Source organism: Notothenia rossii, assembly GCF_949606895.1.
Source record: "Notothenia rossii genome assembly, chromosome: 11".
In the NCBI taxonomy this organism is placed as follows: Eukaryota; Metazoa; Chordata; class Actinopteri; order Perciformes; family Nototheniidae; genus Notothenia; species Notothenia rossii.
The window spans coordinates 6,487,080-6,499,242 of NC_136910.1; the positions used below are offsets into that span (position 1 = coordinate 6,487,080).

Genomic DNA, 12,163 nt, shown 5'->3' on the forward strand with positions numbered 1-12,163 from the left:
ATAAAACGTTCTTTTAATGTGATATGTTAACAAAGGTGGAACGTTTTGCCTGCAACATTCTAAGGATGTGTTTTGGACGTTGTTGGGATAACACATTAAAGATGTTCTTTATAAAACGTTCCCTCAATGTTACTTGATAACAAATGAAGAACATTATCCAAGCAACATTCTGAAAATGTTTTCAGGATGTTATTGAGGCCTTATTGTTATTGAGGCCGTTATTGTTATCCTACCTTTCAGAAGAACATTCTGGGAACCAAAAGAAAAGATCCCTAGAACAATGAATGATAACACTTTCAGAATTTTCTAGCTGGGCTGTACCTGTTCGCTCTGCCATCACGTGAAGGGTCTGCTACCAAGCGACCAACAGAAAGGTTAATGTTAATGTTGTTGTACGTCACAAAGGCATGTCACCTCACCCCCCCCCCCCCCCCCACCCCCTCGCTACCACCACCCCCCAAGTATATTTCAGATATGTGGGAAACACTGTATGTACTTTAACCACATTGTTACATTCACAATCTACACGTATCACTTGTGGTTATGAAGCCAAAGTTCCAGGTCATCAGTTGCCAAAATAAAGGTCACTGGAATATTGTCTCACACTTTCCTTATACCAAAAGCAGGTTTTGGCTCATGCCAACATAGGGTGTTTCTCAATATTGAGGAAAGCTGCTCCAGAGCCACTATTTCAACGATAGGCTACTACGTCATCGAGTCCCGCCGAAGGACTGTTCCAATGTCTAGCATACTTGGAATTCTACCGAGGCCGGCGTACTTCGTTGCGGGAAATTTCGAGGCTGCACATGTGAGAAGACTCTGCGGTCTTAAAATCCCCACAAACCCCCACAATGCCTTGCGCACGGACCAATTTTTGGCGGAACTCGCGCTCCAATTATGGCGGGGCCTCTCATATGACGCACACCTGCACACCTGTTAGCCTGTTCCACCATTCTTCGTTTTCCGAGGCTAGGAAGGATGCTTGCCTCGCTTCTGAAGGAAGTGACTCGGAGGTACATGTGCTACCAAGGAAGCGTCCTCGACATTGAGAAACACCCACGGTCTCACGGCATTTCATGTTATATTCACGAAATTAGTCTTTTGATTCTTGTTCACCAACACGATTTCACCATTTTTTTTTCGTGTCACACAGAACGATTTAAAAGCAATGTAAATGTCCTCGTGGACGGAAAAAAACTCAGACATTATACAATTTAAAATAAAAGGGTTAGGCTTAGGATAAGATATTGAGTAAGAAAATGTTTTTATGAATCACACAGCTTCCAGTCTTCCAAGACCTGACCGGACAAAAAGACGTTGTGCAGGCACGAAACATGCTACCAATAGAAATACATTGCTTTTAAAATCGTTCTGTGTGTGACACGAAAAAAATGCGAAAATCATGTTGGTCAACACGAATCTATAGATTAAATCAATTTTGTGACTTTAACACGAAATGCCGTGAGACTGGGTTGCTCATGCACATGCTGTCATTGATGATGCAATTTTATTTCTTTTAGCTGTAAAGTAAAGTCAGTGTGGGCCAAAGCAACATAATTTGTTTTGAGGATAATACTGGTGTCTCACATTAGGCCGAAACAAAAAATATTTGGATTTAATTATTGGGCTGCTGCCAAGTCATCGGTCTTATACTTAAAAACCTGAGTATCACTGTGTGCACATGCTCATCCCAAGCCTTTAACTGTCCATCAAAGCCCTGAGTGAAAACATAAATTCCAAACATGACAGACTAAACAATGGTTAGTTAGTTTGGTGTCCCGGTAATTGTAAGTGATCCACATTCCAGTCGAGTTTATGTTGCATGCGTCATTGACGGCATGCAGGGAAACACTCACACTCACACAATCTATGCAGTTTTCATGGGCACAATAGAAAAGTACATATTGTGCTGGCTGGTGGAAATGTTGGCGTCCAGCATTTTCATTGGTAACCTATGTAGAGGAATACATCTGGGAAAAATGGACCTGAGGAAAATGTAAAAAGAGCATTTTTAAGAAACATCAGCCATGTTTTTGTTAAAGGATCTGGGGATGGAGAGGTTGATCTTGGTCCAGACAATAATATATCTATTATAATACGTGGATTGAACGTTTGTGATTGCAGGGTTCTTCCTCTGGCACCACCAAGAGGTCAATATTTAACTTATTGTGTTTAATGTCCAAAAAACTGTATGGAGCTCAAATTGAGTTTTTATCAGCATCCTTATCTTCTGGCGACACCATGTGGTTTGGAGTGAAATGGCTCAATAACAGTTAGATGGACTAACTATCTAAGGATATTCATGCCCTCCTGGGGATAAATTATACTATACTTAAGTACAAATTTAAGGTACTTAGACTCCAATTACTGAGTATTTGCTTTTCATGCCGTTTACACCAGACTACATCTCCAACGGGAATATTTGTAGTTACTATACTAACTTTATCGCACTTAAAATAGGAACTTGTCAAATATAATGTTGTGATGTAGATTAAACTACTCAATATTATAAGTTAGTACATCTGAAACAAGAAGTGGGTTGAAAAATTGACTGGAAACTTTGTTTGTCTAAGAACATTTCATAGTTTGGCCTTTTTGCTGCTTTTTTTTTTAATAGTTATTATTTATTTCCAAACTGGGTTTTGCGATTGGTACTTGTTGTAAATGTTGAAAAGTAGTTAACATTTTATTTTTACTGTATAGGATGGATAGCTTAAATCACTTCATAATTGACATAAGATGTGGTTTCAAAATATCACTTAAAACATGTATTTCGGTCAAACAAGCAAGACACGTCAAAAGATGATTTGATATGATTTTTAAAAATTCATAATCCATTCTGTACAGTCACACCATCAATCAAATCCAGGCTTATTCTCAAACAAACACACTGTTATAATACAACTCTGATAAGCTTTAGAAACATGGCACAATCACATGGGGAGGGAACATGATTTAGGGAGTGCTTTCAAAGGCAATTCAACAAAAATATTTCCTTTATTGAAGATAGATTCTTTCATATACTATGAGGATAGAATAAAATGTTGTCTCTGAAAACTGCAGGTTGTGTGTTTGGACAGTGCCATGTTGAAAGTGTTGCATAGTCAAAGGGACAGAAATAAAAGGATGGTGGGGATCTTAATTTAAAATGACACATGAGGGAGTAAAAAGCTCTTTGTTTAACGCAGAGTGCAGGGGAAAAAAAATACTCTTATGAATACTTTTATGTGATTGTTTTGGCTCTGAACTCCCCTCACAGTCAAACCCTTAAAAACAGCTGAGTGTAACATCCTGACTGCAAGCATTATTAACATATAGACCATCTCTGTGCAAACGTAACTCAATAGACCCACAGCAATCACATGTGATAATAATCTCCCAAGCAGTTGTATGAACACGGGGGAAAAGCTCCTCACATTGCAGCTTTAAAAAAAAGCATCACTCTGCGTCCATCATTAAGAGTCAAATGACAAAATAAAGAAACAGCTTAGCTTAAAAAAGAAAATACTGTCGTTCTAGCTTAAGGGCTGATTAAACCTCCAATCAATCAAGAACCCAAACTTTTATTTTTCCTTGGCGATTTTCTTTCGTGTTAATGAGAGCAGACTCCTCAGAGGAATCCTCGTCCAACGGTATCAGCGAGGGAAGTCGCTAAACGAGGATGGGAAATCCCAACTCAGCTTGTACGGTTTCTTGAGATGCGTTTGATTTAAAAACCAGACGTTAAATGATGAAAGGGGGCACGCTATATGAGCCACGCCCAGTCTCTGCTGCTGCTGCTTCTTACTTTAAAAGCTCCAGCCAGGGAGCACATCTCCACTTTCTTGTCCTTCTTCTCATCCATACATTCATTTGTCCGATATCCACCCATTGGGAACACGTTAGACTTTTTCACTTCTCCAAAGCCTTTATTCCCATCCCTGCTCGTTATCCTCTTCCTCCTCTTCCTCCTCAGCAGCATCTGCAGACCTCTGCTTTACCTCAAGTCTCTGTCCATGAAAAATAAAAGATCCACAACGCCGGGCCGGGGTCACCGGAACTCATAGATGGCTGCACTGTGCTCGGGGACGTGGGTGAGGTTTAAAGACTGGTACCTGCAGCCGGACAACAACACAGTGTATGTTAGGATAGGTATGTGTTAGAGGTACACATAGGGTTGGATATGAAAAGCAAACAAAAAGGACTACAGGTTCAAATCCCATGTAAATCTCAGCATGGTTATCACATATTGAAAAGCATGGTTATGATGTATCAGAATCAGAATACCTTTATTAGTCCCACAGAGGGGAAATTAGTCATCAGTGTTTCTGCATTGGTGCTTTCAGACTGCATCAAGCCGTGAAAATTATGCATTTCCAGCCGTCAATAGCTAAAATAAGCTCACTATCAAAATGCACTTCTCAGATATAAAAAAAAGAAGTATTTGTCCAGTTTAAAAAAAAGACACAATCGTTTAGATTTTTGTATGAAATCAAACCCCTTTTCTGATCTATTTTTTCTACAACAGCCGTTCAAAGTATTTCAATTTAGAAATGAACTTGTGTACATTAGATGTCATTTGCCTTCATATGTGATCACCAGGCCAGGTAAAACAATATCAGGCATTTAGTTGTTGCGTTAAAATGAGCTTATGTGAAAAAATATATTTCGTTTGACTGTTCTGACACAACTGCATTAAGTTTGTAAAAAAAATATTTAGTCAAAAGATGGATGTCGACACTTGACAGGCAATAAAAGCTGAGTTTAAGGAACACAAAGTCACAGTGGAGGTTCATATGCAGCCTTTTCTTCAGTGTGGTTTGTCGAAATGACACCAGTGTTTGGTAAAAGGCAGCAAAGAGCACAGAGTGTATCCTATAAACAAGCTATTTATAAGTCCATAACAACATTCACATTGCAGTTAATACTGTTTCCATTCCTCTCAATAATGCCAAACACTTACAAGTATGACTTTATTGCTGGCTGTGTATCATTCAACAAAACTGCTTCCAAGTATTTTTGGTCCAGAGAAGGGAATTAAAACAAATAAACGGAATGGAATGAACACAGAGGGCTGTTACAAAAGCCAAACCGTAATGTGGAAAAGGATTTGAAAAAAAAGCCAAAGAATGTCAAATGAGATTGAGAAGACTATGACAGAGGACAAGCAGGCCTCAGTGTTTTGCTTATAAGCAGAGAGCGACCATATTCATCGAATGCAGCAAACTGAGAGTTAGATCGTTCTTCTTCTTCATGCATATAAATGGTTACACACAGCCTAAGTTTCACCAATAATCTGAGCAAGGGGAATTTGAGAATTAAGGGCACTTTGACAAAAGCAAAATGGTTTTTTTTGTGTTAAGGAATTTCCCCAACCCTGATTTTCCAGCCAGTCTGGGCTCTGATCCCGCAAATTCTTACTACTCTACACCTCAGCGTAACTAGTGTTGTGTTGCCTTACCATTCAGAGCTCCTGTGGTAGTAGTAGCCCTCGATCGTTGCTGTGGATTTCTGGAAGCATATGTAGTAAAACCCGGCAAAAGAAGCTCCGCTGATGTCTTTTATTGTGTGGTCAGGGACCAGGAACTGCTCCTGTGGGGACGGAGGGACAGGGTGAGGAAGAGCAGCAGCTGCGGTTCATGTGCGGTGACTTACTTGAACATATGGTCAAGCTCCATTTAGGCTGGACCTTACCTTCCACCTCATGAAAATAAAGTCCGAGTTCTTCAGATCCTCGTAGTCGAAATCATCCGAGTTGAACGTCTTTGCATACTGGTAGAAGGCCTGGAACTTGCCCTAGACATAAAAAAGAAAAACGGATTATGGCACGGTAAGCCAGCCAGATGTAGAGTCTGTGTGTAGATTATGAATAGAGTGTAACAATCTATTTATGTGAATTAAAATATCCCTGAAATGATCAACAATCCAGTTACAATGTCGCAAATTGCAAACATTGATACATAAGATATGCACTCATTTTGAAATTCCTAACTGATCGACATTTGCTATTTAAACATGACAAATGTGGCCCTTTATAGAAAAGAACAGAAGTATTTTTAGTTCATTTTATCACGAAGAATATGTTTTTTTAGTACCCGGAAGAGCAAAATCTAATTATGATAATGGAAACAAATCCTTGCAGACTTTTTGATATCTCTAATAATTGTATCGTGTTTAAATCTTTGGTATACACCTCTAAATATGAATTAACATGTTTTCTCCTTACCCAGTGCTTACGATCCACATCTTCATCTGCGTCCCATTTCCGAGTGAGAAACGGCCGCTTCCTGCTGATGATCTCTCCAGCGAAGAACGTGGTCAGAGTCGGGTATTCCTGCGAGAGTGAACGCAACAGGAAGAGATTGGTGTTTTGTTTTGCTCCGGTGCAACTCATCTGATGAATGTTGGTTTGTTTATTTAAAAAGATTATAGGTTAGAATTTGACGACTGAAATACATATACTGATATGAACTGCTTATCTTCAATCACTGTTGTCATGCTGTTGGATTTGCATGATACTGTAGGATAGTAGTATCTATAGTAGCCTAACATGGAACTAGAGTGGCTAAGTGTTTATAATAGGATCCAGTATAAATCATACGTTTGTGTCTTTAACAAATTGATTTACTCCACTTACCTCTGTCAGTCCTTTTATCTTTAGGTAGCCACACAAGTAGGAATCCTCCATGGTGACATGCTTAGAAGGAAAAACACAATCAACAACTGAGAATGGGAACATTTACCTCATATCAGTGGCTCTGTTGTCATTTGAATTTAACAGACATAAGGTTGGTATGGCTTTTCCAACAATGCAGAAGGCAAACATGGTTACACCTCTATTATTTAATATATTCCATGGTAACATTGAATAACATGTCTCCTTATGGTTGAAAATGCTAGTAAACATTAGCTAGCCCTGCTACATGGACAGCTAGTCGAGTTACTCAACCACAGGCCACAGGGCTCACTGATTCCCCAGCTGTCAATCATCACACCGCCCGTTTGACAGATCACCAAATACCCCCCTTTGACAGCTTACCTAAATAACAAAAATATCTACTTTTAAGAAGACTCACCTGTAGAACAACCTCAACGTCGTACGAGTTCCCTTTGCTCTTCTGGTGGCCCCTGAACCTGGAGCCGCTGTACAGTAGCGAGGTGACAACACCGGGCTGCTGGGTGTTTATCGGCGGCGGAGGGATAAGCGAGGCCGAGGATGAGAAGGCCGCGGCGGGGCTGAGGTATCCAGCGGGGACAGGCATGGCTCCCGGTCGCTGGTTTGGGCACCGACCGCAGTCGATTGCCGTCTTAGCGATGGACTCTGTCGTTGTCTACGGAGAGGACTAAAGAGGTCCAACAACATTCAAATCAACCCCCGATCCCTCCACAATTTAGTTTACCAGGCGCTTCCAGAAAAGTAAGTGGACTTCGACGCGGCACCGTAGCCAGCAGAATCGGGCGCTCTCATTGGCCAACTGAATTCACCTTGGTAACATCCTCAACGCTCATTGGTTCGACGTGCGGAAGGCTTTATGGGAATATTTGAGTGTAGTTTGTTCCAGAAGTACTACGGTGATTTGAAGTACTTATACAACTACATTTCCCAACTGTGATACATTTTTCGCTGTCTTACTAGTAACAGAAGGTCACACGCATCATGCTTTTGAACGAAGGAGCTGCAAAGGAAGAAATACGAAGCAGTGAATAGAGACATCACTTTATACAGATAGGCAAAACATTATCAACAAGAACTGCTGCTAATTTGCATTCATATTCACTCGTTTAAAATGTGGCATTTAATTCATTGACGAACTGCAGTCAGAAACGGCTAGTAGCTTAGCCTGTCAGCTAGCATTTCCTAATAACATTGCATTTTAACATAACTGCAAATATGTTTAGGCGGCTTGTTAGACTTCAGGGTCCGCTCGGAAATATCCTCTCTCCAGATAAAGTGTGCCCAAGAAATCAGCAGCTTCGGTGTGCTGTGAATTATTCTTCAGCCTTAGCAGGTAAGATGCTTCAATTAAATGTTGATTAAAATCTGCTGCAGCAATACATTGTATAACTTAACCTTTTTGTGCTGATGTGATGATTTCTGCTACTTACAGAAAAAAGAAGATTTTATAAAGATGTCAGTATATCCCAAAGTGAAGGTACGTCAAACAGAGTATGATAGTTATTTGATTGAGAATACTAAGTTAGATGGTGTAGAAACAAGCACTCTCCACTGTTAAATGTGTTCCTCCTAGGTGTCTTTGTTGGTGAAAGGAGCACTTTTAATCATTTAATGCGTTTGATATTAAGCAAGCCACTTAAGTCCATGCTATGCTTTACTCCTGCCTCTCTAACATTGTTTTCACTTTCATTAAGGTGGTCTATATGAGGTAAACCTAGACAGAAGGAAATTAAAAACTCCTGGAGGAAAGCTGTTCACAGCACCAAATGAAGCCATGGCCATCGCTGTGGCAACCGAGTGGGATGCTCAAAAGGACACACTGAAGTACTACACAATGCACCTGGTACGACTTTGACTGGGAACTAGAAGGGGGTTTAAAGTGTCTTCCTCATTGGATCAGAGCCCAATTGAGTGTTTCTTGATATTCTTGTCTTGTGTTTTTCAATTACATACATTATGCATTTGGGACTCCTTCAATGCTATTGAAAAATATGCAATGTGTTGATTTACATGTCATGATAAGTTGAAGGTTAATGTGCGAATGTGAGAAGAATTTGAGACCAGAAAACTAGCTCTAGGTGACACTCGATAGTTTTTGAAGATGTATGAGAAGCCTTCTTTTAGTGTATTGACGCAGACACATTTTTGCCATGGTTTTTAGTTTTTTTTTCTACTCCTAAGACAATATGTTCAGTTAAAAACGTAATTGACTGAAAGAGTAATGTTGTAAATTCTTCCTGCAGACTACACTTTGCAACACAGCTCTGGACAATCCTACCCATCGTACCAAGGAGCAAATGATCAGCGCTGCCCTGAAGTTCCTGGAAACTGATACTGTCTGGTAAACAACTTATTTAATTATTCCATTTTGCAACAGCATTATATTGCTTCAAGGGATAACAAGTTTTTTGTAAATCACTTATACAGCTGGAGCTAGTGTCAACACTCTAGATTTACGGTCAGTATAGCCATACATGCATGTAATGACTGCTTTAGATGGACTATTTTGTCATTTAATCCTTGACTTGATTCCTTCTCAAGATGTGCTGTCCTGCATTGTGAATAGCTTGTTGACTTTACCTGTTTTTGGTTATTTGCAGAAGTTCTTGGTAAATTGTTTAAAGTGCGACCCTTTCAGTTGTGTATTGAAAAGTTAATGGTGTTTATGTTTTGTGCAGTTACAGAGTAGATGAGCCCCAGAGTTTGGTTGAGCTGCAGAAGAATGAGTGGGACCCTGTTCTGCACTGGATTGAAAACAGGTAACGGCAGCATTAGGTTTTGTAGTAAAAAAGGCACATACAGGGATATAAACCTTGATAATTAGGCTATTGTAATACACTTTTTTCTAATTGTCTTTATCTTCTACTCTATGCAGATATAATGTCACTATTGGATCCTCGTCCAATATTTTGGGTCCTGAGATTCCAAAGGAAACAAAAGACACGTTTCGGCAACACCTGAAGTCTTACAACTTCTGGTCCATGACAGGTAAAACAACGGATCCGACATAAGCATTTTTAACTATAGAGTGCTGCATGGATGGTATATCTTTCTAGGCCAGTGCTTCTCAAAGTGTGGTCTTGGTATGAAAGAGTTTGAGAAACACTGCTCCAGGCAAGTGTTTCTCAAACTTTTTCATACCAAGGACCACTTAACCAATAAAAAAACACTCGCGGACCACCTAACTCCACAAATATCCAAAAACACATTGTTATTTACAAATCGCCTGAAAATGGTACAAACAAGTGGCAACATGTGTGATGAAGGTGTTGCGCTGGGCTATATCATGCAATCGAAAGTGAAACTTAAACTCGCTCCATTGCGGAGATATTCCTGCGAGAGTGCGGAAAACTTAAATAAATACATTTATTTCAAATGTGAAATTTTTACCAATATACTCACGGACCACTAGGGGGCGCTCACAGACCACCAGTGGTCTGCGGACCACACTTTGAGAAGCACTGCTCTAGGCCAACCTAAAAGATGGCCTTGTGCTAATTCAAAACATAAAGCCAGTGGGATTTTTTTCACCAGATTTTGGATAATAGCAGAAAGTAACTGTATCAAACAACAGTCTTGGAAGCAGCCAACTTTTTAAAGACATGTTAATGCTTCAAAATTCAAGTTTGGGGTATTCTGTATTTCTTACAATGCTACCAATGTAGAAAGTTACCAAATGTCTTGATTTTCAAACTCATTCCCGCAGCACTCTTATCTGCTCTTTTGTTTAGATGATTTACCTGTAGTGCTAAATATTATCTTTCATACTTTGCTGACAATGTATCTAAGGAAGACACTTAAGGTGTTTGTAAAACATGGGAAATAATTGTGATATTACGTACATTTGCTTTGGTAATGAGTATTATAATAAGCTTTTAAAGTATACTTGAGCTATACAGTAATATGGTTTCTCCTGTGCAGGGCTTGAGTTTGCGATCACCCAGCTGAAGTCTGTTGTCCTGGCGATCGGGGTGATTGACAGACATCTGAGTGTGGAACAGGCTGTGCTGCTCTCCAGACTGGAGGAGGAATACCAGGTAGGGGGGTAGCAGATTACAATTTCCAACCACATTTTTTTTATTCAGCGTTGTTTACCATATTTCTTTACTAACCATAAACAAATGAGACCTAGTATTTCTGACAATCCTGAAAAATCCCATCACTTCTCTTGCTATTACAGTCCTTGCTTCTGCGGTAAAAGTTTTAAGTGGCTCAATTGAAGAGCTGTTGGAAGTGTTTTTCTTTTCTCTTTGCCAAGAAACTCAAAAAGTTTGCTTGCTTTTTTCTGGAAGAACGGCGCCCTCTTCTGTTTTCTTTACATTTTACCCATGAACCCTATGCTGGTAGCTGTTAAGATAAGATGGTACTTTATTGATCCCAATATCATCATCATCATCATCATCATCACCATTATCATTTGTTCTATCTTTTACAGCTGTATAAAGTTGCTTCAGTGTAACAATGAAGAAACACTAAGGATGACATGGTGCTTGTCCTGCAGAGACTCTTATTATTTTCTGTATAGTCATCTTACATTTTTTTCCCCCCTCCTGCACAGATAAAATACTGGGGAAACGTGGAGTGGGCCCATGACTACGAAAGTTATGAGCTGAGGGCACGGACTGCTGCTGGAGCTCTTTTTGTTCACCTCTCATCTGAGAGTTCAACTGTCAAACGCAAACTTATGCAGAATTGAAAAGTGTGTGGGCCCTTAAACTGAGAACACCTCAGTTTATCCATGCTTCTTTATCCATTCAGACAAACACACATACACCCTGCTTGTTCTGTTTAGCAGTGACAGCTGCTGTGTCTGTGATCTGTTATAGAGTCATCTCACTCCATTGAAAACATTGGCTATCTTTCTGCAGTGTTTATACGTGGCAGCTGCCAAGTGTGCCACCCCTCACCGAGTTTCCAGCCGGTTCTCAGTTGCCCGTGACATTTTGGGCACTGCGCATGGTTTCAGGAGGATTATGACTAATGCTGTTGTCTATTTGGTGGATGAATGTTAACTCCATGTCTGCCTTCTGTCTGCCACATTTGAATACTGCAAAGTGCATATGCTATTGTAATAGGAGCAACAGATGGAACATACTGCATTCCAATTATTTTCTGTAATTTAAATTCATTCATGTTTTAGGTATTTTGGCTTTTTTGTGGTAACTAATGAGGTAAAAGATCATGTACATGGATTAGCATCATCTCCACTTCACAGTTCTGTTTCTTCAAAAAGTAGTATTTAAGCAGAAAAGTATATTTTCTGCATCCTCATACAGTAGTCATGTTCACATACAGTGCTGAAGGTGTTGTTGCTTTCCCGACTGGAAATAAATTCAAAGAATGACTTGTTTGTCTGTGCCCTTTCCACCTATTGTAAAGAAAATGTCAGTAAACTTTATTGTGAATTAAAAACCAAACAATTCAAAAGACTTGTAGATGTCTGTCATTAATGTGCATATTCAATGTCTGTATCATTTCGAAGGAGTGCTACGGTCATAAAAAAGCAAT

At 39.7% G+C, this 12,163-nt stretch overlaps 2 protein-coding genes across 2 annotated transcripts; one reads left to right on the plus strand and one right to left on the minus strand.

The window, feature by feature from the left end:
- Positions 1-2,803: 2,803 nt before the first annotated feature.
- LOC307023905 (glucose-induced degradation protein 4 homolog) lies at positions 2,804-7,315 on the minus strand. The gene is made up of 6 exons (XM_079657572.1): positions 7,056-7,315; positions 6,617-6,676; positions 6,206-6,313; positions 5,674-5,775; positions 5,441-5,571; positions 2,804-4,094 (listed from the first exon to the last, which is right to left on the minus strand). The coding sequence occupies exons 1-6, from the start codon at positions 7,239-7,241 to the stop codon at positions 4,031-4,033; spliced, it is 651 nt and encodes a 216-aa protein (XP_079513698.1). The 5' UTR covers positions 7,242-7,315; the 3' UTR covers positions 2,804-4,030.
- A 304-nt stretch (positions 7,316-7,619) lies between these two features.
- On the plus strand, positions 7,620-12,084 carry atpaf2 (ATP synthase mitochondrial F1 complex assembly factor 2). Its single transcript, XM_079657571.1, has 8 exons — positions 7,620-7,988; positions 8,088-8,132; positions 8,350-8,498; positions 8,899-8,996; positions 9,334-9,414; positions 9,531-9,643; positions 10,577-10,692; positions 11,214-12,084. Exons 1-8 carry the CDS (start codon positions 7,871-7,873, stop codon positions 11,349-11,351), a joined length of 858 nt encoding a protein of 285 aa, XP_079513697.1. The 5' UTR covers positions 7,620-7,870; the 3' UTR covers positions 11,352-12,084.
- The last annotated feature ends 79 nt before the right edge of the window (positions 12,085-12,163 follow it).

Coding starts and splice junctions, on each gene's coding strand:
- LOC307023905 (XM_079657572.1), bottom strand. CDS start 7,241: ATGCCTGTCCCCGCTGGATACCTCAGCCCCGCCGCGGCCTTCTCATCC. Junction 5,776..6,205: donor ATGTGGATCGTAAGCACTGG/GTAAGGAGAAAA, acceptor TTTTATGTCTAG/GGCAAGTTCCAGGCCTTCTA. Junction 5,572..5,673: donor TTATTTTCATGAGGTGGAAG/GTAAGGTCCAGC, acceptor CCGTCCCCACAG/GAGCAGTTCCTGGTCCCTGA.
- atpaf2 (XM_079657571.1), top strand. CDS start 7,871: ATGTTTAGGCGGCTTGTTAGACTTCAGGGTCCGCTCGGAAATATCCTC. Junction 8,997..9,333: donor CTGGAAACTGATACTGTCTG/GTAAACAACTTA, acceptor TGTTTTGTGCAG/TTACAGAGTAGATGAGCCCC. Junction 10,693..11,213: donor GACTGGAGGAGGAATACCAG/GTAGGGGGGTAG, acceptor CCTCCTGCACAG/ATAAAATACTGGGGAAACGT.